This window comes from Salvelinus alpinus, chromosome 6, assembly GCF_045679555.1.
Source record: "Salvelinus alpinus chromosome 6, SLU_Salpinus.1, whole genome shotgun sequence".
Lineage (NCBI taxonomy): Eukaryota > Metazoa > Chordata > Actinopteri > Salmoniformes > Salmonidae > Salvelinus > Salvelinus alpinus.
Window position 1 is genome coordinate 18,483,709 of NC_092091.1, and position 24,861 is coordinate 18,508,569.

Below are 24,861 nucleotides of genomic sequence, written 5' to 3' on the forward strand. Positions count from 1 at the left end.
TCAACACTTTTGCCCGTTCATGTCACAGGCCACAGACTGTGGCACCACGGCTCAGATTAATAGAACTCTCACTGTTTCTCCCGTGTGAGTCCTCATGTGTATCTTTTGATATCCAATTGGATTGAAGCCTGGCCACAATTAGGGCAGTAACATAGCCTGATTTCTCCTCTGTGTGAATCCAAATGGTCATTTTCAAATAGTGCCTGTAGCTTTTCCCACAATGACTGCAATGTTATTATTTCTCCCCTGTGTGAATCCTTCTGAGATATTTCAGAGTTCCACTCTGATTGAATGTTTTGCCACAATCGGGGCAGTGATATGATTTCTCCCCTGTGTGGCTCCTCATGTGCACTGTAAGTTCATTGTTTAAGGTGAACCATTTACTACAAATATGACAACAAAACCTGCAAACAATCTGCAATGTGAGCTTGTTTCCAGGTGACTACTTCACGAAGCTGGTTGAGAGAATGCCAAGAATGTGCAGAGCTGTCAAGGCAAAGGGAGGCTACTTTGAAGAATCTCAAATATGCTTCTACACCTGCATTGCTTGCTGTTTGGGGTTTTAGGCTGGGTTTCTGTACAGCACTCCGAGATATTAGCTGATGTACGAAGGGCTATATAAAATACATTTGATTGATTGATTGAAATATGTGTAACACTTTTTTGGTTACTGTATGAATGTGTTATTTCCTATTTTTGATATATTCACTATTATTCAGACACAGCATACTCTTGAATACAGGGTGGGTGTCATTTCAGTCAGAAATATAATTAATATAATTAACAGATCCCTTTAGACAACTACAATCAATGAAAATGTAAATGAATTGAAATTTTAAGTTTCAATTAGCACCACAAATCTTGAATGGGAATGTGTATTCTATTATCAGGTATGAAGGTAAGCCCCAGATGCAGACCACGTCAAATAAACAATAGTTTAATATCCAACAGGGACAGACAATAGACAGGTCAAGGCAGGCAGGGGTCAGTAAACCAGAGAGGGGCAAAGGTACAGGTCGTCAGGCAGGCTCAGGGGCAGGCAGGCGGGCTCGGAATCAGGACAGGTGAAGGTCAAAACCAGGAGGGCGAGAAAAGAGAGACTGGAAAAAGCCGGCGCTGAGACACAAACTACTGGTTGACTTGAACAAACAAGACGAATTGGCAATAGACAAACAGAGAACACAGGTATAAATACACAGAGGATAATGGGGAAGATGGGCGACACCTGGAGGGGGTGGAGACAATCACAAAGACAGGTGAAACAGATCAGGGTGTGACAGCTATGGAAGACTGCCAATATCATTTTAAACAGTGTTTATTCCCATTTAAGACAACATTCTCTGATGGGTGGACAACCATCTTTGTGGTACCATTTGTAAGTTTACATTTCAATTTTAGTCAAATTTATCAGCCAAACATGACACCCACTGTGTATTCAAGATTATGATGTGTCTCAACCATAGCAGGCACAACACATACTCCTCAGATGATGTGACATCTGTATGAATTCATACACAAATCATTAGGGCTGTATGTATTTTTAGATATTGGCCTATTGTAAATGTGTATTATTGAAGCATCACCATCTTTCTTGCAAAAATAAATACAAATGCACACCACTTTAAGCTACATATTCATTTGAAAGAGGTAATGCATTTCCTATTGATCAGCACAACAATTGATAAAACCATTTATTTTATCTAGTGATCCAACAATGATTTGGTTATTTATTAGCCATAATAAAACTAACTATTCGTTCTAAATGTGAAGTGGTAATCTGATCTCTTATTTAAACTCAGCTTGCAAGCTTATCATGACGTTTGCACCTACTCATAATTACTTATCTTAACCCAAAATTGGTTTAGGCCTACTCTAATAGCTGCATTGTACACAAACAAATTGACACAGCTTGATTTTAGATTTTTACTTTCAAAATCCACAAGTAAAACGTACAGTTTCACAGAAATGTTCTCCAAAATGTTTATTTTTGAAAAATTGAAGATTTTTGGCAGATTTGATATAAACGGCGGTTTGGCTGACTTAAGAAACTTATTTAAAATAACTACTTTATTTGGCACTTAGGAACTTACTATGGGCATTTATTTAACTTATTTAACATATTGAGATGAGAAAACATGTTTTAATTGGAATTGGGCTGCCTGAGTAAACGCAGCCTTAGACTTTGACCAACAATAGGTTGATATACTTTACCTTAAAACCAGGAACACAGATAACGTGGGCAGTGTTTATTATAGCCTTGAAGTCCACCTTTTGGTATTTTTTACCAGTTTCCATCTTTGTACAGCAAAACATGTAATAATTATTGATTGGGCTTACATGCCACTGTGATAGAAAGCCGAAGCTCTTTACAGTGTAAGTGGGATAATAAGTGCACCCATTTCATGTCCCATCTTCTTCAACTTCATTGAGAAACATTCAATTGTTAGTTAGTACTTCAACATTAATGAACTGAAATGATCTGTCTTTGAACATACTGCCTTCTAGTTCATTCCAGCAGCATGTTTCTCTTTGGCTTTTGTTTGTCTTTCCCATGGTGGCATTAATTCATCTTTGTGCCGACAACTTGAGAACACCATTGAATTGAAAACCTTTACTCACCCAAGTTAGTTTTTTTTCCCCTGTCTAAGTTTATGCATCTGTTGAAGATCAAGAGTGTGACATATTACTACTAGAATGAAAGGGTTGTAGGGAAACAAACAACTTTGCTCTATCAAATAGAATAACTCTGTGCTTGGAATCGAATCCATTAGCTAGCTAATTTTAGATGAGTAGCAAAAGTTAGCTATTAGATATCTCGAAAAGAAAAGACAACATCCTTTTGCGCCAAACTTTTGTCCTTTTTCAATGTTAGGAACTTTAGTGACGTTGACAATTCTTGTTCCCGAATGTATTTAGTTACTTGGTCCTCAAACGAACTCGAGAAATACAGTGCCTTCAGAAAGAATTCACACCCCTTTACTTTTTACACATGTTGTGTTACAGCCTGAATTAAACATTTATTACATTTAGATATTTGGTCACTGGCCTACACATAATACCGCATAATGTTAAGGTGGAATTATGTTTTATAAATGTTTTACATAGGCTTCCTTCCTAACTCAGTTGCCCAGAGAGAAAGGAAACCGCTAAGGGATATACTACAATGAGGCCAATGGTGACCTTCCAGACTTTAATGGCTGTGATAGAAAACTGAGGATGGATCAACAACATTGTAGTTACATTACTGAGTACCACTCTCCATATTTTCAAGCATAGTGGTGGCTGCATCATGGTATGGGTATGCTTGTAATCATTAAGGACTGGGGGGAGGGGGGGATTAATGGAATGGTATTAAGCACAGGCAAAATCCTAGAGGAAAACCTGGTTCTGTCTGCTTTCCACCAGACACTGGGAGAGGAATTCATCTTTCAGCAGGACTATAACCTAAAACACAAGGCCAAATCTACACTGGAGTTGCTTATCAAGAAGATGTTTCTTAGTGGGAGAGATACAGTTTTGACATAAATCTACTGGAAAATCTATTGCAAGACTTTAAAATAGTTGTCTAGCAATGACCAACAATCAATTTGACAGCTTGAAAAATAATGGGCAAATGTTGCACAATCCAGGTGTGCACAGCTCTTAGAGACCTACCCAGAAAGACACAGCTGTGCTTCTACAAAGTATTGACTCAGGGGTGTGAATACTTATGTAAATGAGATATTTCTCTATTACATTTGTATTAAATTTGCAAACATTTCTTAAAACATGCTTTCACTTTTCATTATGAGGTATTGTGTGTAGATGGGTGAGAATAAAATTATTTAATCCATTTGGAATACAAGCTGTAACACATGTGGAATAAGTAATGGGGTATGAATACTTTCTGAAGGCACTGTTTAGATAGGTAAACTGACAACTTCTCGAAAACAATATGCACGCTTCAATGGGGCAGAAGACCGGTGTGTTGTGATTCTGGATGGCCAGATAGCTACCAACAATGACAAGAAACTGCCATGTGGGGAATCGTAAGTGACTCGTTTAATCTTGTCCTTAACACCATGTCTTGTTTTGAGATATTTTGTCGGATTTCATGTTAGGTGCTCCTTTTGCACATTTATTTGTGTCACACTCCCTCATCTGATTGGTCGAGTAGGTGGGCCTTCTGACTTTGTGACTGTGGGAACTAGTGACGACCTGAGGTGTCTCACTTCATCTTCTGTCTCTGGTATTGCTCTAGCGTCGATCACAATGGGCTTGTTCGACATTGCTACTGACAGACTGATCTACAAATAACCTTGCACCATACACAACTACTCGTTATCATTTGTAGATCAGTCAGTCACAATTTACCGATGATACATTACGGTTTTGATCATGTCGAACACGGCCTCTGAGCTAATATGGTCAAATAACCGCGAAAGTAGTAGAAAACACTTTTTTGCTGTATCGACACACTGCACTGAGATGCAGTGCCTTAGACCGCTGCTCCACTCAGGAGCCCCAACATGGATGCATTTTATATCGTTTTGTTTGAAACTTACCTGAGAACTCATTTTTATCATCGTTTTATTACAGGTATAACAATTGTAGTATGACATGTTCATATATTGGTCTCAATAGATCACATTAAGAACAAAAATCAAGCAACCTGATCTGTTAAGTATGATATGTGAAGGGTATTTCCATCTTAAACTTCAGTTCAGTGCCAAAAATAGATTACAACAGTTTCTTCATACTGTAGCTAGTCATCTTCAATTACAGATAGCAGATTCAAGCAGAGGTATCTACTATATGCGAGTTGTGCTCAATTTCATTCAACAATAGTCCAAAACATTTAATTTGATCATCAAACCAGGTGGATACAATATTTATTTAAATCATAATCTTCACTCTCATTTTCTTCAATAGAGATTATTTTTCAGGGGAGATGGCTGTGGTACTGTACATATTTTTACTCAAATAATACAAACATTGGCACCAAAACAATACTATAAATGTGCAGTCTTGCTTCCAGTTCTCCTTTCGTCCTCTTTCCCTGTGTGTAATATACATTAGAAGTCACTAGGTGGAGCCCATGGACAAAAAACAAATACCGCTCATGCAGCTGTCTAAAATGAAACTAAATCAAAACAAGCAAGCACTAGTAATATGAGATGAAAAACAACAATTTCTCATGCATTGTCTTGACATTTGGCTCCTCTTGTACATCCAGATATACCACAATGAAGGTTCCCACCCTCTGCTCCTCTCTTTCACATAACACAGTGGTATAGTTCACTCCAGCTCCCAGGCCAACTCTTCCACATTAGTTTCAGTGGGCAAGCAACCCGCCCAGTGCTTCTTTGGGTCCTGACAGACAATCGTATTGTGCTTGCAGCTTACAGAGGAGCTTGTCCATGGTTGGGGTGTTGTTGGCCTATAGTGGTTCTGTCCACAGGGCTGTCTCAGTCTTTGACCAGCCGGTAAATATGGTGCTGGGCTCCATGCTCACTAGTAGACACCTCAAAGACATAGGCTATACACAGCAGGGTCTCCAGTGTGTCCCTGTTGATCACAACCTGCAGAGACAGACCCACATGCACAGTCCTTTTACACCACTAGCTATAATACTACTACACACATTTCTCAAAAATATACATTTTTAAGCAATACAAATGATTTATTATTTTGCATACAGGTCGGTCTCATCTCTCACTGACAGAGTGGTACAAGCAATTACACAAAAGCGAACTGTCAAAATGCATGAGCTCCTTTTGAGAACAATACTTTCACCATATCATTGTCCTATCCCTAAAAGAAGCACTTGATGCATAATACATAGCATTGATACATGTGTGTGTGCAGCTCATGTTTAATATGGGCTAAATCAGCCCATTGAGAACCTAATAACATGTTGCGATGTGATCTGCTGTGTGGGTTCAATATGGTCATTGTGTCTGGACTGCAGTTGCCAATGGAATGAACAGTGAGTTTGAACCCTTATATTGATGACCACATTGTTACTATGGTGGTACTCTCCTTGCTCCCGTTTCCCGTTCCTTGCTCTCAATCGCTTCTGCATTGAAAACTCTTCAAGCAGGTGGTTGACAAGTGAACAGTTGTCTGCTACAATATTTTAAATGATAGCTGGTAATTGTGTGTGCGCCTTTACCTGTAGGATGGTGAAGTTCTCCAGTACACTGTTCATCATGTACTTCTCTGGCAGGTGCTTGAGCTTGTGGATGAAGTTGATCATGTATTCACACAGTGGGGACCGGTGGATCCTGAACACATACCGCCCATTCTCAAACCGCGCATACTCCGTCTGGGGACACACACAATGTATCCAATATATGATATACTGTATGTTCAATATACCAGGACATGGTCCTAGAGATATCACATTAAAAATACATTATAGCCCTCATAGATGAAATGAAAGGTATGTCATATGTACCTGATAGATAACACTAATTATAAACTGGGTGGGTCGAGCCCTGAATGCCGATTGGCTGACAGTCGTGGTATATCAGGCCATATACTACGGGTATGACAAAACATTTATTTTGAATGATCTAATGACGTTGGTAACCAGTTTATAAAGCAATAAGGCACCTCGGGTGTTTGTGGTATATGGTCAATATACCACAGCTAAGGCCTGTATCCAGGCACTCCGTGTTGCGTCGTCCTTAAGAACAACCCTTAGCCGTGGTATATTGGCCATATACCACAAACACCCGAGGTACCTTATTGCTTAAATATAGTCTATAGATAATAGCTACCATAATCACTGTTGAATGTCATTACATTATAGTAGATGACTGGCCTGGCTTCCCATCAATATCCGTGTGAATATGTGTATGTGTTTGAGTGTTGTACAACACATCTCTGTAGGGATAACAGTGATGCTGTGGTGGACAGGCAACACAGAACACTGGTGTTCTGGCCCAAATGGCATCCTATTCCCTATAGTGTGCACTACTTTTGACCCGGACCTATAGGGCTCTGGCCAAAAGTAGTGCACTAACTAGGGAATAGGGTGCCATTTGGGACAGTGAGTCAGGGTGAGGAGTGTAAGTGTTGTCTTGTGATGGTCTGTTCTGGACCACAGAGCAGGGAATAGTGAGTTGAATCCATCACAGCCACTGGTTGGGTTATTATTCATTCTCAGAGGGAAAATAACCACAGTCATTGACCTCAAATGTTGACCCCGCCTATCAGTTCAACTGTCAATCATTCAAATCCCCTTATATTTTAGTACCAGGTCAAATTCTTACCTGGTTAAATAAGTCTACCAGCATAGTAGAACCTGTGTTCTATCAGCAGTCAAGAGTCAGTGAAGTGTGGAGAGATAACAGGTCTAAAACATCTATTTTTTTATGCCAATCCTGGACCCAAAGCTCTACATAATCCATATCCATTTCTGTATCTACTGTATCTAGTCTTTATCTGCATCTATGGTATGTATTTCTTAGTTTTTATTTATTTTTACAAGTACTTTTTAGTCTCTACTGATGGCGCTAGAGTAATCCTTCTGGTGTCTCTCTCACCTCTACTTTCTCCACCACCTGCTTTCCGAAGGAGCAGACCTTAGTGGAGGAGGTGATGATCATGTTCTCAGAGCTCTCGTACTGACTGGACACGCCGTAGAAGAAACCTCTGTCTTCCTGCAGGTTGGCACTCAGATCAGCCTGCACAGAGAGAGAGGAACCACACAGTCAACAACAACAGAACAACCTGCACAGAGAGAGAGGAGCCACACAGTCAACAACAACCTCCCCCCGCTATCTTTTATTGAACAGATAGGACAGTACAGGAAAGACAGGAGGAGGTCCACACAGACCACACACACAACCTGTCAGTCTTAGCAAGAGGATAAGGCATTGTTCGAACAACCTGCAACCTGCCAGTCTAAGACGAGACACATTTTCAGTTCTGGACAGTTCAATCAAAAACCCCAACAGAAATCTACTTCAGTCGTTATACATCAAGTTTTCTTTCAGTAATGTCCGGTTCTTATAATTTAATAGACTTTGTTTCAAGGAACAGGGAAAAGTGTATGTGTGTCTGTTGGCTTTCTGAAACGTGTTACCCAAAATGTGTGATGGCTCAACAAAGCCTGCGACTAACGCTCTGCAAAGCCAAGCAGCATCTATTGGCCTGGCCTGTGTTGACTTAATTTAGGCTGCCAATCCCGCCTCTGCATTCCCAAGATGCTGTGTCTAGCTGTGGCGTTAGTGCCAGACGGGACTCTCTCTTCGTCAGGTGCATCCAACTTCATGTCTGTCTAAGGCAGAATCTGCCCCTAGTCACCGATACTGGGTCAGATATATTTTTATCCCTCCTAATGGTTAAGGGAATGATGGGGGTGAGGGTAATCTGATGCTATATAATATTTTACATCGAGATGAGGCGTCATCTCTGTCATGGTAGAGGAGTACATACACGGAGGGCTTTACCTTTTCCCCTCTCAGGCCCTTGTCTCCTAATGGGCCATTAATACAGCGCTCAGCCTCTCTTCATCGCCCCGCTCCTCGTCTTCATCCCTCGCTCCTGTGATTCTCTCATTTGTCTTCATCCCCGGGGCCCAGTGACCCTCCCCGAACCTGCGCTCCCCACTTCCCTAACGGCCTGCGAGGGAATTCATCCAATTATAATCAACAGCCCTCAATTGGCTGATTAGATCAGCCAGGCCGGGCTCCTGTGTAACAATTTACAAGGGCCGGCTCAAATCGGATTCTCCGGGCACTTCAAAGGCGCGAGACAATCCGTTAGGACAGGGCCACGGGCGCTGTGGGGAGAAGGCAGGGCCGGTCGGGGAGCTGGAAATTCAATCTAGAATGCCATAGCTTTGGAGACGGGCCAGCAGCCTGTCACCGTCACCATGACAACTAGCCAGAGCCTCAGGACGCCCCCAAGTCATGCCCGGGTGGCTGGCTGGCCGCCTCGAATGAACTGGGTTTTCTTTCTCACTTTATGAAGGAGGAAACGAGGTATAAGTCACCTCAGATAAGGTTGCTGTATTTTTATTTCTTTTTTGCACTCAGCGTGGCTGTTGAAATGTCCAGATGTTGGTTGGTTGTTTGTCTGTGTGTGTGTGTTTTGTCATGGGTGTCATGAGGGTTGGAGAGCCCCCTCCGTACAATCAGACCCACTATAATAAGATATGTTGAGGTGATGCATCTGGCACTAGCAGCAGTCATATGGGCTTGTTTCTCCAGTCAGTCCGGGATAGCTGCATACAGTGCCTTCAGAAAGTATTCATAACCCTTGACGTTCCACATTTTGCCACTACAGCCTGAATTTAAACTGGATTAAATAGATTTCTGCCACCCACCTACACACAATACCCCATAATGACAAAGGAAAAACATGTTTTTAGAAGTTTCTGCAAATGTATTGAACATGAAATACAGAAATCTCTGATTTACATATTTATTCACAACCCTGAGTCAATACATGTTAGAATCACCTTTGGCAGCGATTGCAGCTGTGAGTCTTTCTGGGTAAATAATTATTCAAGCTCTGTCAAGTTGGTTATTGATCATTGCTAGACAGACATTTTCAAGTCTTGCCATTGATTTCCATGCCGATTTAAGTCAAAACTGTAACTAGGTCGCTCAGGAACATTCAATGTTGCCTTGATAAGCAACTCCAGTGTATATTTGGCCTTGTGTTTAAGGTTATTGTCCTGCTGAAAGGTGAATGTCTCTTAGTGTCTGTTGGAAAGCAGACGGAACAAGGATTTTGCCCGTGCTTAGCGCTATTCCATTTCTTTTTGTTGTAAAAATAACTCACTAGTCCTTGCCAATGACAAGCATACCCATAACATGATGCAGCCACCACCATGCTTAAAAATGTGAAGAGTGGTACTCAGTGATGTGTTATGTAGTATTTTCCCCAAACACAACACTTTGTATTCAGGACAAAAAGTTCATTTCTTTGCCACATTTTTTGCAGTATTACTTTAGTGCCTTATTGCAAACAGGATGCATGTTTTGGAATATTTTTATTATGTACAGGCTTCCTTCCTTTCGCTCTGTCAATTAGGTTAGTATTGTGAAGTAACTACAATGTTGATCCATCCTCAGTTTTCTCCTATCAAAACCATTCAACTGTTTTAAAGTCGCCATTGGCCTTATGGTGAAATCCCTGAGTGTTTTTCCTTCCTCTCTGGCAACGGAGTTAAGGATGCCTGTATCTTTGTAGTGACTGGGTGTATTGATAAACCATCCAAAGTGTAACTAATAACTTCATCATGCTCAAAGGGATATTCAATGTCTGCTTTTTAAAAATTTATACCCATCTACCAATAGGTGTCCTTCTTTGCGAGGCATTGGAAAACCTCTCTTGTCTTTGTGGTTGAATCTGTGTTTGAAATTCACTGCCTGACTGAGGAACATTTCTGGTAATTGTATGTGTGGGGTGCAGACATGTGGTAGTCAAAAAAAAAGAAAGTTAAACACCATCATTGCACACAGAGTGAGTCTATACAACTTATGTGACTTGTTAAGCACATTTTTACTCATGAACATTTAGGCTTGACATAACAAAGGGGTTGAATACTTATTGACTCTGGACATATCAGCTTTTCATTTGTAATTAATTTACAAGAATTTATAAAAACATAATTCCACTTTGACATGAGGTATTGTGTGTAGGCCAGTGACACAAAATCTAAATGTAATCCATTTTAAATTCAGGCTGTAACACAACAAAATGAGGAAAAAATTAAGGGGTGTGAATACTTTCTGAAGGTACTATATGTCATGGGTGCCGGAGTCTATCAGAGCTCTGACATGAAGTAAGCGGGTGTCATATTGATGAAAGGCTTGTTGGACACAATGGGTTTCTGTCACTCACTGATGTGTTTTCTCTCTCTACAATAAATAACTTCACAAAAGAGCATGTGAGGGTGACTAACACATCATGTACAAGCCAACTAGGGGAGAGATCATAATGGAATATAGAGTTGGGATGTAAAGGTGTGACTGGAAACATGATAATCAAGCTCTGAAAATCTCCATTCTGTAGAATAGAGCCTGTATAAGTTGTGTTTCTGAAGTAAGTTATCCACATGGCAAAGAAGTGGTCAGAGGAGATGGACACAGTGGACTCTGTTCTCATGTCCTTTTCTAACTAACCCTGCATCCCAGCTCCTCGTAACACTACACACACACTTTTCTCCCTTACACTCTCTCTCTCTGAGGGACCTATAAATAAGTGGATCCAGCCTAATAGCGAGGGGACAGGTGCCCAGGCTCAGATTTCCCCAGTGAAAGAGAAGCCCTGCCACTCTCGCACCAAAGGCTGCGGTCACACACGCTACAATGTGCCCTCTACCCACTGGACCCATGGGCAGAAAACAGCCAGGTCTTAATCAATGCCTTAATTTCCTTCAAACTGAAATCGTTACTAAATCCCTTTAGCTCCAGTGCTAAAGTTATCCCAACACCTAACACATTTATGTCATTAACTACTGAGGAGAGTGCTACAAAAACCTTTACCTTACAAAATACTCTCTCAGTTCCCCTTTTGTGCTGCGACTAATTCTTTGTTTCGAGTCCCTTTCCATGATTCTATTCAGAAAGCAGAGACTCACCCACACACACTACAATGTGCCCACTAACACACACCTCTGATTTGATTCTGCTTGGACTCACCCAGAACTTGACGAGAAAGAAAGTGTCTGGCTGCCCCTTCTCAAACAGCTCCTTCAGCCCTCCCTTCTTCTCAGGGAACTTATCGTATATCTGCCGGATGTCCACTGCCTCCAGGTAAGGGTCACTGAAGGTGGGGTTGGACTGACCGATGTGCACAAACAGGTGCTTGTTAAACTGGAAAACAGAGAGCGAGAGATGTTGATTACTTTCAGAGCACTGATTCAGTTCATGGTCAAAATGCAGTCATGGTGTGAGGAAGTTCACATTACAGCTTTAGGGAAAGGGTTGGATGAAAAGGAGGAGATATTGTTTTTCTTTATGTCTCAAACTTTTACATTGATGAGCACTGAAAGTGTCCCTATCAACTAAGTGAGATGAATATGAATGTGGAGGCTTAATAGGCAGGGCGAGTGGCTACTAAATTACTACTCACGGTCTCTGGGTCCTGAGGCTGCTCCAGGAAGGCAGAGAACTCCAGCATGCGGAGCTTGGAGCTGGCGATACTCCGCCCCTGCCACGGGGGGGCGCCCGGTGACATGGATAGGCCTGCCATGCTCTCATAGCCTGAAGTAGAGAAGGGGGGTGGCGCAGAGTAACAGAACATACCATAGGTTTGAAAAATGTTGTTGCATACTGTCAGTTTCTCTGAGCTCTTTTGGAGCTCTTCGTCACTTGCAGACCATGACAACGTCTGTCGACACATGGGGACATGAAGGGAAGCTGAGAAAACCCACCTGTTATGGGGGGTGGGCCGGACGTCTGCATGGCGTAACTCTGCTGGGAAAAGGGCTTAATGCTGGAGAGACAAGACAGGCAGTAGACACATTACACCCTGACCCCTCGCACACACATGACTAGACCGGCAGACCCTTAAACACACTGGGGGCTCAGGTTCATTAACGAAAGTGCCGTTTAAATAAACCTGTTAAGATGTTACTTTGTCACATTCAGTTTTGACAGATTGTGATTTCTATTTATTCAGTGGCAGTAGGCCTATGCCTTTTTACTGACAGTCAGACAGGCTCGCACGCACGCATAGGGAATCATGATATTTTGTCAGCTGGTTATGGTCATGAAAATGGTCATGAAAATGACTGCAGGTCTCGCGGTAATTGACCGTTAATTAATATAAACATGTTTAGGCCTCCACACATACAAGCCTCTGATGTGCCTTTGGAACATCTACAGTTAAAAGTCTAATAATATACACCATCACAACAAATCCATTATTTATTTTAGGCAGGTTTAAAGAAACATTATGATATGAAGGAAAGGTATTTCAGAAGAACAGAATATGAGTTGGCCTACTGTATGTTATCTGGCTATGCTCCATGATATAGGTTAGTTCATTTAGCTGACAAGATATGCTTATAAGTCCCTTGCCATTACTTTACATTATTTTATAGTAAGAATAATATATTTGAACGTAGAATATAAATAATATTTTTCCCATTCTAGAGTAAGTGCGCATATGAAGTGGTTATGTTGAGCTGAAAAGCAACCATTTGAAACAGGTCCTGTACGCTAGATTTAGAGTTATTTGGCAACTTTAGTGAAATGACACAAACCTTAGAATGTCTTAGAAGTCAAACGATTTATGGGCTGCATGATGCGACTCTAGGATATTGCTGACTGGAAAAAGTCGCAAAAAAAGTAGCAGTTGGGATCCTTCTCATTTTAGTGGCAACCATCAAAACTCTGCTTTCACAAAGGATTGCATATAGAAATTCCTGGGCTTATGTCACATTTACTCCTGCTCCCCACCTCGGTGCTCGACGTCGCCTGTCTACTACCCACCGGACCTGGCAACCCATCATTACGCACACCTGCGCCTCATCATTAGTCGCACCTGGACTTCATCACTTCCCTGATCACTCCCGCTTTATCTAGCACTCCGTTGTTGTCACCAATCAGGCAGTATTGTTTCATGTCGAGATAAAACGGGTGTTTGTAGTTTCACTCGATGTTCGTTCATATTAAACTCACCAACTGCACCGGCTTCCTGACTCCCTGCGTCTTCGTTATAGCTTATAAGAATTCCTGTTTCACTCCACACGTCAACCACTTTTTGAGGGCTTGCAGCCACTTGCTGCATGGCAGCTGATATTATGCCCAATTTGGCCAAACTGTATGCCATGGGTTCTCCAACCCTGTTCCTGTAGTTGCCCAGTAGTTAATTAGTAACACGTTTTCACAACAAAACATATTTAATTAATCCGTTGACAGACCCTCTCTCTGCGCGCTTGAGAAAGGAATGAAGGAGGAGATGGAAACGCAGTGGTGAGATATTCTGTACCTGAAGGTAATGTGTCAGCCTATTAATTTCGAAAATAAAAATAATTAGGATATTCAAAATCAAATAAAAACTTACTATAATTTTAGGCTAACTAAGTCGCACTGCACAATCAATTAACCAACAGCATCGCCTAGGCCTATACGTTCTCTCCCAGACTATACAGAACGTTTGGAGTGTAGCATAAGGTAACCAGTACATCCAGTATGCATAATAATACAGTTCACACTCAAAGGCCATTACTAGAATTTTTTACATTTTGGAGCATAGGCTAGACCAATTATGTACCAAATACATCTTAAATCTGTGTTTAAAAAATAATAATATTTTCCTGCCGTGGGTAATATGCAGTAATTCCTTATTTTTTTATGGACATGGGCTCAAATTTTGGCCTATGCATAAGCTCTAATAAGCTGTCCATTTCGTTGGGTTTGGCTTTGAAACAACATCCACAACGACCATGTTTTCCACTGTTTCAACCTGTTGTTGAACTTTCTTCAAATTGATCGATCACAGTAAGGTGAGTTTCAAAAGCACATACTGTTTTGATAAGTGTTTTATGTGATTTTGCATTGATGTCGGAGTGGTTAGAGAGACAATAGAGCGCTGGGTACCAGGCCATTAGTGACCTGACAGTCGTTAGCGAGTTGGATAGTACCAACGCATGTCCAGAGTGCATAAAAGGAGATTTCCGTGGCTTACCGGTCATGTGGAATTTTACTGTGGTCATGACTCATGACTTGCAGAAATATGGTCACCACACACACACACACACACACACACACACACAGGGTTGTAACTTACTCTTCAGGACCGCCATGCCAAAACTGGAAAAAAGAAAACATGGAAACATATTTTATTACATACACTCTACATGACACCAGCTCTCCTTCTACTGTATATGTATCCCCCAGTGTTGCTCAAGGACAGGGTGTGTCTGTCTGTCTGCACACACTACTCACGCCACCAGCAGTGGGGTACGTTGGCCTGGACAGCCCCTGCAGAGCCATCTTGTTCTGGAAGGCGGTGGCGGAGATGGTGGCCATACTCTGGAGGGCCTTGTCTTTGGCAGCCTGGTCCTGCAGACACACACAGCAAGGCCCAGGGGTCAGGTCACGCTCTCCATTATAGTCAGCACCCTGTGGGAATACTAGCCTCGTTATGTTGTTTGTTGGGTGGGAAATGAGGGGTGAAAGCCAGGTTGATCATAGGGGCTGGGCTGGGAGGATGGGTGATATTGCAGTCAAGATCCCTGAGGTTGAAAGTAAAGTTTATTGCCTTGGCAGAGGCCGGGGGGTGTTGACAAGTGGCCTATGTCTCTGCTAGAGGTCACAGTGGGAGCTGGGTCGAGCATGTCGGAGGGCTAGCTCTATGCTAATGGTAATGATCAAGCTAGTTTGCGGCTAAATGCTAACAGTAAACAGGTGACATGGTGGCTACCAGAAACAGCAGTCATTCCTGTCTATGGTATAGCGTTATTGTTCTGTTGTGCGTGTGTCCATCATGCCGACTTGAGCAGTTTCCAACTCATCGAGGACTACCAACACTCTCAGCCACTTAATGCTAGGCCACACGGCACAATCTTGTTCCTAGAACCAGCTGACACAAGGGCATAGCTGAAATATGGGGAGTACATTTGGTAGTGTTCTCAGTTACAAGAAAGATGTATTTAAAAAGGCCTGTCAGAGGATGCCTTGTGACCAATGCTGGGCCCTGCCAGCTGTGGCCCAGTGGCCACCGTCCAAGGTGACGGAGAGCTGTGTTGTCGTGTGTGTTTGCGTGCATGTCTGCAGTAAGAAATGTAAACTAAGAAAGTGCTAGGGACGGGAGGTGTTAGGAAAGCTTTCACCCACCAAACAGGAACACTTTTATTGAGATACTTACCAAATGAAATGCCTGGAAGGAACAATACAAAAATGTATTTCTCTCCTGACAAACGCATTTGTTCATATCGTGCACAGCAAGCCTCAGGCCAGGGATGCTGGAGCGTATCCACATTTACTGTGGTCATTTGTAGATATGCATCATAGGACTAAGCATTCCATATAACACCCACGTGAATTAAGGTGGTGCTATTAAATACAACCCACTCTCTGTTTGTATTTGTTTTGTCTCTCCATATTGTTTGTACTGAAATGTAGGAATGGGAACCATTAGAAATTCCACATCGAATTCATGGATATCAAGGCCATGGTATATTGAGTAATTTTTTTCATGGAATCAAACTTAAAAATGAGAAGAGAATAACATGGCATGAAGACCATAGGAAGCCTTCCTGATGGTCTGAGCTCTGTGGCTTTAGAACAACACCATGGCTACAGCCAAGCAGCACCACAGCCTCCCCAACAACACAACTTCACACTTTAAAACAGGCTTTTTCAACCTTTTCTTGCCCAGGAAAACCGGTGACCCAGGGACCCCCATCATATGTTAGCAAATAAAATAAGAAAAAACACATCTTGTCTTCTCAGGTGAATGGCAAGGAGAGGTAATCAACATCTTAAAATGAATGGATTTGATCATTTTTTATTATTATTTTGACCTCCCACATCCATATAATTGGAAGAGGAAGTGTAAACTCTAACATAGCCTAGTAGCTAGAAAGGTAACTCCAAACACATTTTCACTAAGAACAGCTGTTTAGCTGGTTAAATGAAGGTTAGCCGTGTGTTGGCAAAACATTAATCAAGTCAAGAAAGCTTAGGAGCAGCCAGCGGCACTTTCTGCACTGGTAGCGGGTGCTTTTTCAAAGCCCATGTCAGATACTCCATTGAGTGTAATTGAATCACATCAAATTTTATTTGTCACATGCGCCGAATACAACAAGTGTAGACCTTACAGTGAAATGCTTACTTACAAGCCCTTAACCAACAATGCAGTTCAGAAAAAAAGTGTTAGTGTTTACTAAAATAAACTGAAGTAAAAAAGAAAAAGAGAAAAAAAAGAAATGTAAAAATAACAATTTAAGGAGCAACAATAAAAGAACAGTAGCGAGGCTATATACAGGGGGTACCGGTACAGAGTAAATGTGCAGGGGCACCGGTTAGTCGAGGTAAGTGAGGTAATATGTACATGTAGGTAGAGGTAAAGTGACTATGCATGGATAACAAACAGAGAGTAGCAGTGTAAAAATGGGTGTGGGGTGGGGACAATGAAAATAGGGTAGCCATTTGATTAGCTGTTCAGGAGTCTAATGGCTTGGGGGTAGAAGCTGTTAAGAAGCCTTTTGGACCTAGACTCAGCGCCAATGAGTTCAATTTGCTCAATATTTGGATTGATAAATAAAGTTGACAACATTAGAAGATATTTTTCAACAGTAGGTATGTAATACAAAATTCCTTTATTCTATTGTTGCTAGCAATATTCTGTTGCTAGGGATATTTTTATACAAATATTTGTGCGGACCCCCTGCAGTACCTCAGTGGACTCTTAGGGGGGGAGGCAGACCCCAGGTTGAATACCCCTACCTTAAAAACATCAGCCACCAGCACACTACTCCAAATGATCTGCATAGCTAGTGCTGTAGCAGTCATACAATTGGAATGGGTAGAATGGTAGACATTGACATTCCCATTGAAAGCAAGGTCCCTACTGTAACACCATGGTATGTGGCATGGCAGACATGGGAGAGGAGGTTTAGAATGTGGATGACTTGTGTTCTAAAAGGTCGAATTGCTCCGTTATATCGGTGGATCCATGTAAATCTTCCGGAATTTAGAACCTGTTTGATTCGTTTTTCTACCCATTCCATTGCGATGGTACTAGCCCTTCAAGCCAATCCACAATGCAGTGCACAGGTTCAAGATTCAAAAAGGGGGGAGACTCACGTAGCGTACCTTCAGCTTCACCTGGATCTCCCGGGCCTTCCGTCGCGCTAGCACCTGGATGTGACTGGACACCTGGAGGAGAGAGAGAGGGATAGAGAAAAAGAGAGAGAGATCAGGTCTATGGCAGATGTGCTGTACAGGGTTCGGCCAACTATCCTCCATGGAGGAAATGTACAACAAACAATAATATTCCTTTTCTCATTCTATGATGTCATTGTCTTGAGACTTTTTGAACCAATATGTCACTTATTAAGAATACCAAACTGAATTGTTCATGGCCCTGGCCACTGCTAGACCAGCAGGTGTCCCCCTTCCCTTCTCACTCTACCCTTCCTCAACTCATTGTCAACTCCAACCCCTCTCCCTCTTTCCCTCCATCACATCTTCACATAAAGGGACACAGATGGACCCCCTCTCCCTCTATGTAATGCAACATCAGTCAGTGCCAATATGTCAGTCAGTCACTCCATATCAAATCGAGCGCTTGGGACAATAAGGTTCTCTGCATTTTTGGCAAAATGTTATTGACATAGCCTTGTTCAATGTTCTTTGCCTATATAGTACTCTAACTACCCCAACTCAAGTTGTTAAGTTCAAAATAATAAGATAAAAATAGCTGACACCATTCAAACCAATGAGGGTTTGGAACTTTAAAGCCAATTATCTCAGAATCATCTTTTGGCAGATGAAACCTTATAGTCCCAATCTCTTGAAATCCCATGTCCCAGATAGGGTCCAAATCTCTGCCCCATCCAGCCCTCTACAGTGTCCTCTCTGCCGTAAAGATCCTGTATTGCTCTGCTTCTTGCTCTCCTAAGGAGGCTGGGTTATGTGCTAGGTGAAGTGGTGAAGAAACACACTGTCGTCTGATCCTATAGCATCTGTGCATTGGGCCCCATCCCTCTAAATCAGAGAGAGAGAGAGACCCATTTCAGCATGAGAACGGGGTTGGGGCTCGGGAATGTGTAGGAGTGACGGCAGCATAATTTCCTGCTGTCAGGGCTTTCCCCTAGCCCTCTCTGGGTTTTTTCCAGCTCCTGATTGGAGACAGCTTGGACAGACATGGAGTGAGTGGGTTGTTTAAGGGGTGCACATGGTTTGGGAGAAAGGGCAGGAAACATACAGGGGAAAGTGGAGTGGTGTTACGAAACCCACCTGCTTTCTTGTCCGCGTCTTCCCTGTGCGTAGCTTGATGTACCGTGCTATCAGCTCGTTTCGTCCTGAAAGAGCCAGCACATTGACATTTTAGTTTTGACATTAAAGAAATTATTTGCATTGAGAAAATGTAAAGTTATTCAATATATAATGAGATTTGTGGATTTGTTTACATGCAAAATTTGATTTAGTTTATTAGTTCATAGTGATATGTACAACAGTGTAAATCCTTGTTGAATGTATGTAAATGCAACAGGCTTGGCATGGTGTCAGTTGGAGGATAGGTCAGCTAGGGGATGATGAGGTACTGCTAACTTATCATCAGCATGTTGGACGTTGTTGGCTAGGAAAATCAGCTGCAGAGGTGGGAGGGGTGTCTGAGTCTGTGCTAATGTGTCCTGTATGTGTTTGTATTGGTGTAAGTGTGTGTGTGTATGTAGATGTGTTATCAGTAAAAGTGTGTATTTGTGTAAACGCAAGTGTGTGGGTGTGTATGTGCAAGTACGTACATGTGTGTGCAACAGCACTAGTGTGTGTGTGTGTGTGTGTGTGCTTGCCCTGGTCTGTGTACCCTGTGGGGCTGGTGCTGCTGAAAGACAGGCCACATTGGCTGAGCAGGTGAAGGGGTATAGCAGCCATGCGATCCCAGGCCGGGCTCGGAGGAGACACCACAGCCACAGAGAGTGACGAAGGAGGCCTGGCCTGGAGAGGCAGCTGGTCTGTGTGTGTCAATGTTTATAGAAAACGCCTGCAGTAAATCTTAGGCTTGTTCCTCCATCAAGGCTTTGGTTACAGGGCAAAGGACTTGGTTCAATGGTCATGTGGCCTCTCACCTCTTTCCCTGGCCTTGTACACACATGCACACACACGTACAGTACCATTCAAAAGTTTGGACACACCTTCTCATTCAAGGGTTTTTCTTAATTTTTTTATTATTTTCTACATTATAATAGAATAATAGTGAAGACATCAAAACTATGAAATAACATATGGAATCATGTAGTAACCAAAAAAGTGTTAAACAAATCAAAATATATTTGAGATTCTTCAAAGTAGCCACCCTTTGCCTTGATGACAGCTTTGCACACTCTTGGCATTCTCTCAACCAGCTTGAGATAGTTTGGGATGAGTTGGACCGCAAAGTGAAGGAAAAGCAGTAAACAAGTGCTCAGCATATGTGGGAACTCCGTCAAGACTGTTAGAAAAGCATTCCAGGTGAAGCTGGTTGAGAGAATGCCAAGAGTGTGCAAAGCTGTCATCAAGGCAAAGGGTGTCTATTTTGAAGAATCTAAAATATATTTTGTTAAACACTTTTTTGGTTACTACATTATTCCATATGTTATTTCATAGTTTTGATGTCTTCACCATTATTGTACAATGTAGAAAATAGTACAGATAAAGAAAAACCCTTGAATGAGTAGGTGTCCAAACTTTTGACTGGTACTATATAAACACACACACTCAGCGTGCCTCCCAGCTGTAGAAGAGTCAAGTTTGCACCACCTCTTAAACACTGTAATTTTTCCCTGTCACACCACATCTCCATGTGAATTAACACAGAGAGAGATCAGTCACGCAACACAACGTGGAACAACCAGCATAATATTTTCCTCACATAGTGATGCTTGGGTCAGAAAACCCGACCCTACCCCGTCTGAACCAATCAGAATGCCCGGTTACGTCGAGGAAGGAGCCCAGAAACACTGGCAGGCAATACAAGTGATCTGATTCAGCTTGCACTCCAAAGGGCACCCTATTACCAGAGCCCTGGTGAAAAGTAATGCACTATATAGGGAATAGAGTGCCATTTGGGACACAACCTCCGAATGGAATGCACAACATAGTTTCTCCAGCTCTCTTCTGAGCCTCCTTGCTGGGGATAAGGTTCTAGCAGACGGTGTTTGTTCCGACATACAGTAACTTTCCACTAATCAATCTCTAACAGTGTTAAAGTTTAATAGGGGCCTAGTCCACTGCAGGCAAATTTACGACTTATGAAAGTGGCAGCTGTTAGCATTAGAGGGCGTTGCGGTGAATTTGGCGGTGATGGTTTTCTGTGAAGTGGCGACATGTTCACAAAAGAGTTTAAATTAAGGAGGGCGATTGTAACCTCTTTATACACACACACACACACACACAGCTGTAGGGCTCCCTTTGTGTCATGCTTTTATGGATTTAAAACTTTCTCTCAGTCTCCTTATGTCTCCACAAACAGCCCAGTCACGGCACTCATTCACTCTGAATCTTATTTTCATTTCCGGGCTGGAACTGCTCAAGCGTTCAGTGTTTATCAGAAGATGCACTCGCTCGCCAATTGTTTGAGCACCTCAATGCATATTTCTTTAATCCCTTTGGATTTAAAAAAGTGTTCCACATTTCTTGTGCACTTTGCAGTTGCTGACTGAAAGCAGGCAAATACTTTTTGCAAGGTCACTGTGAAGACTTGGCGAGGTCTCTGGGGTGACTTGGCGAGGTCTCTGGGGTGACTTGGCGAGGTCTCTGGGGTGACTTGGCGAGGTCTCTGGGGTGACTTGGCGAGGTCTCTGGGGTGACTTGGCGAGGTCTCTGGGGTGACTTGGCGAGGTCTCTGGGGTGACTTGGCGAGGTCTCTGGGGTGACTTGGCGAGGTCTCTGGGGTGACTTGGCGAGGTCTCTGGGGTGACTTGAGTGGAATCTAGATTTTTGGCATTGTGCTTATAAAATAATTTGAGCCAAGATTGGGCATTATGTTCACAAACTGTCACACAGTCTCTACACACATGACATCCTCCCAGTCCACTCAGCCCATTCAAAATTAGCATCCTGTATTTGTTACCATTAAACCTAGTCATTAATGAGCTGTTAAGAAGCTGGTGTTCATGTGTTTACAATGCATTGGGAAAGTAGTCGGACCCCTTGACTTTTTCCACATTTTGTTACGTTACAGCCTTAAAATTGATTAAATAGTTTTTTCTCCTCATCAATCTACACACAATACCCGATAATGACAAAGCAAAAACACTTTTTAGACATTTTTGCAAATGTATTAAAAATACAAAACTGAAATATCAAATTTACATAAGTATTCAGACCCTTTACTCAGTACTTTGTTGAAGTACCTCTGGCAGTGATTACAGCCTTGAGTCTTCTTGGGTATGACGCTACAAGCATGGCACACCTGTATTTGGGGAATTTTTCCCATTATTCTCTGCAGATCCTCTCAAGCTCTGTCAGGTTGGATGGGGAGCGTCGCTGCACAGCTATTTTCAGGTCTCCAGACATGATTGATCAGGTTTAAGTCTGGGGTCTGACATTCAGAGACTTGTCCCGGAGCTTCTTGTGCGTTGTCTTGGCTGTGTGCTTAGGGCCGTTGTCCTGTTGGAAGGTGAACCTTAGCCCCAGTCTGAGGTCCTTAGTGCTCTGGAGCAGGTTTTCATCAAAGATCTCTCTACTTTGCTCCGTTCATTTTTGCCTCGATCCTGACCAGTCTCCCAATCCCTGACGCTGAAAAACTTCCCCATAGCATGATGCTGCCACCACCATGCTTCACCGTAGGGATGGTGCCAGGTTTCCTCCAGACGTGATGCTTGGCATTCAGGCCGAAAGAGTTCAATCAGACCAGAGAATCTTGATTCTCATGGTTTGAGAGTCCTCTGGGTGCCTTTTGGCAAACTCCAAACGGGCTGTCATGTGTCTTTTACTGAGCAGTGGCTTCCGTCGGGCCACTCTACCACAAAGGCCTGATTGGTGGAGTGCTGCAGAGATGGTTGTCCTTTTGGAAGGTTCTCCCATCTCCACAGAGGAACTCTGGAGCTCTGTCAGAGTGACCGTCGGGTTCTTGGTCACCTCCCTGACCAAGTCCATTCTCCCCCGATTGCTCAGTTCTTCCATTTAAGAATGATGGAGACCACTGTGTTCTTGGGGACCTTCAATGCTGCAGAAATATTTTGGTACCCTTCCCCAGATCTGTGGTTTGACACAATCCTGTCTCTGAGCTCTAAGGACAATTCCTTTGACCTCATGGCTTGGTTATTGCTATGACATGCACTGTCAACTGTGGGACCTTATATAGACAGGTGTGTGCCTTTCCAAATCATGTCCAATCCATTGAATTTACCACAGGTGGACTCCAATCAAGTTGTAAAAACATCTCAAGAACGATCAATGGAAACAGAATGCACTTGAGCTCAATTTCGAGTCTCATAACAAAGTGTCTAAATACTTATGTAAATAAGGTATTTCTGTTTTATATTTTTTATAAATGTGCAAACATTTCTAAAACCCTGTTTTCGCTTTGTCATTATAGGGTATTATGTGTAGATTGTGTCAATTTTTATTTAATTCATTTTAGAATAAGGCTGTAACGTAACAAAATGTGGAAAAAGTCAAGCAGTTTGAATACTTTCCGAATGCACTATATATCAGATGTCCCTGCCACTCCCAGAAATGGACGGGTGGTATGATTTTAAAAATTATCCAGACAGATCAGAGACACTGAGAAGTAGTCATTCAGTAGCACCATGATGAGGTCATCATCGTGTGACTGTGTCAACTGAATGGGTGGTGTCTAGACTCCAGAGAGGGCGACGGAGCAGCAGACCCTGTCCTTGGCCAACTCAGTGGTTTAGGTCAGGTAGGTTAGAGACTGGGATCAGGAAATAGGATCCAAGTTCTCCAGAGCAGAGCAGTGACCGACTCTGGGAACGCAGCTGGTCTAGAGATCATCTGGAAGCGCCAAGAAACACCCTTGGTCCCCTCACCCTCACATCCTCAGGGAAAGGTCAGAGGGGTTAGCGGTGGGTGCAGGATGTGTCACGCGAAGGTGCAGGTGCAACCCTCCCCTCCATCCCTGTCATAAATCTGCCTCCTCTCACAAGGCAGGGTTCCTCTCTGGCCCTGAACGGTCAGTCCCTGCTCTCTGTGTTCTCTCCTTCCCAGAGCATTCCTTACATACCAACACCCTGACTGCCCTGCCTGCTGCAGCACTGGGCCTGCATCTGTTCTCTCTGCTGCCTGCCCCATGGGGGCATACTGGGTTATTGTGTGTGTGTGTATTTGTACTTGTGTGTGCGCACGCAGCTACACCCCTTGACCTCTGTGTACAAACACTCACACCCTCATGACGCTAGAGGACATCCACTCACACCATAGCACATAGCCATCCCAGCCTCGCTAGCCACTCCAGACTCCAGCACAGACGACAACAGAGGACCCAGCTTCTTACGTCTACTCTCCATCTATTCTGAACAGTGGCGTTCCATGGGATCGACATGAGGCCAAACATGCCAGCCACTTTGTAACACACAAACCATCTCTGTTAGACAGAGAGCACACACGCACACATACAGCAAGCCCCTTTCTGAACACACATCTGCCAGTCGTACAGCTTCCGACAGCCTCTCTGTCTCTGGGTGATAACTAAGGTCAGATTTAGGCCGCAGGCAGGAATGTGTTGGCAGGGTGCGATTTCCCCTCGGATAGGATAACTAGCCGAGCGATGTGGAGTGGTGGCGTGGAGACTCCTGACACAGGCCCGTCTCTGAAGCCACTGGCTAGCTCACTTCTCTCTTACTGACACTATCTGCTATGGAGCTGTCCATGCAAAGCTGTTCACTGTCAGTCCTGGAGGGCCAAAACACTTCTGGTTTTCATCCTCTTCTTCTAATAAGGGACTGATTCAGACCTGGGACACCAGGTGAGTGCAATTAACCACCAGGTAGAAACAAAAAACAGAAGCGTTTTGGCCGTCCAGGACCGGAATCGAACAGTCGTGCTGTAAAGACTTAGACCGGGATTCAAAGATACAGTATGTGAACATTAAGTTTCAAAGGTGAACTCACTGTAACAGCAGCAGCTGACGGTTTACTCTGTTTCATTTGAATCCATACAGAACTGTATCTCTCCACCGGTTACATAATATTATAAACTGGGTGGTTCGAGCCCTGAATGCTGATTCGCTGAC

At 42.9% G+C, this 24,861-nt stretch overlaps 1 protein-coding gene across 4 annotated transcripts in view; it reads right to left on the bottom strand.

The window, feature by feature from the left end:
- Positions 1-4,552: 4,552 nt before the first annotated feature.
- LOC139578286 (transcriptional enhancer factor TEF-3-like) overlaps positions 4,553-24,861 on the bottom strand; it is a 31,281-nt gene continuing 10,972 nt past the window's right edge. The window contains exons 2-11 of one of the 4 annotated variants that reach the window (XM_071405690.1): positions 18,921-18,985; positions 17,775-17,837; positions 14,901-15,017; positions 14,743-14,765; positions 12,380-12,441; positions 12,079-12,209; positions 11,646-11,819; positions 7,533-7,673; positions 6,155-6,307; positions 4,553-5,561 (exon numbers count right to left, since the gene is read on the bottom strand). In XM_071405690.1, the coding sequence (XP_071261791.1) occupies positions 5,448-5,561; positions 6,155-6,307; positions 7,533-7,673; positions 11,646-11,819; positions 12,079-12,209; positions 12,380-12,441; positions 14,743-14,765; positions 14,901-15,017; positions 17,775-17,837; positions 18,921-18,985 (1,043 nt within the window). In that variant the 3' untranslated portion in view covers positions 4,553-5,447. Of the gene's footprint in view, positions 5,562-6,154; positions 6,308-7,532; positions 7,674-11,645; positions 11,820-12,078; positions 12,210-12,379; positions 12,442-14,742; positions 14,766-14,900; positions 15,078-17,765; positions 17,838-18,920; positions 18,986-24,861 lie in introns of all 4 variants that reach the window. The other 3 variants (XM_071405688.1, XM_071405689.1, XM_071405687.1) reach the window with 3 other exon arrangements.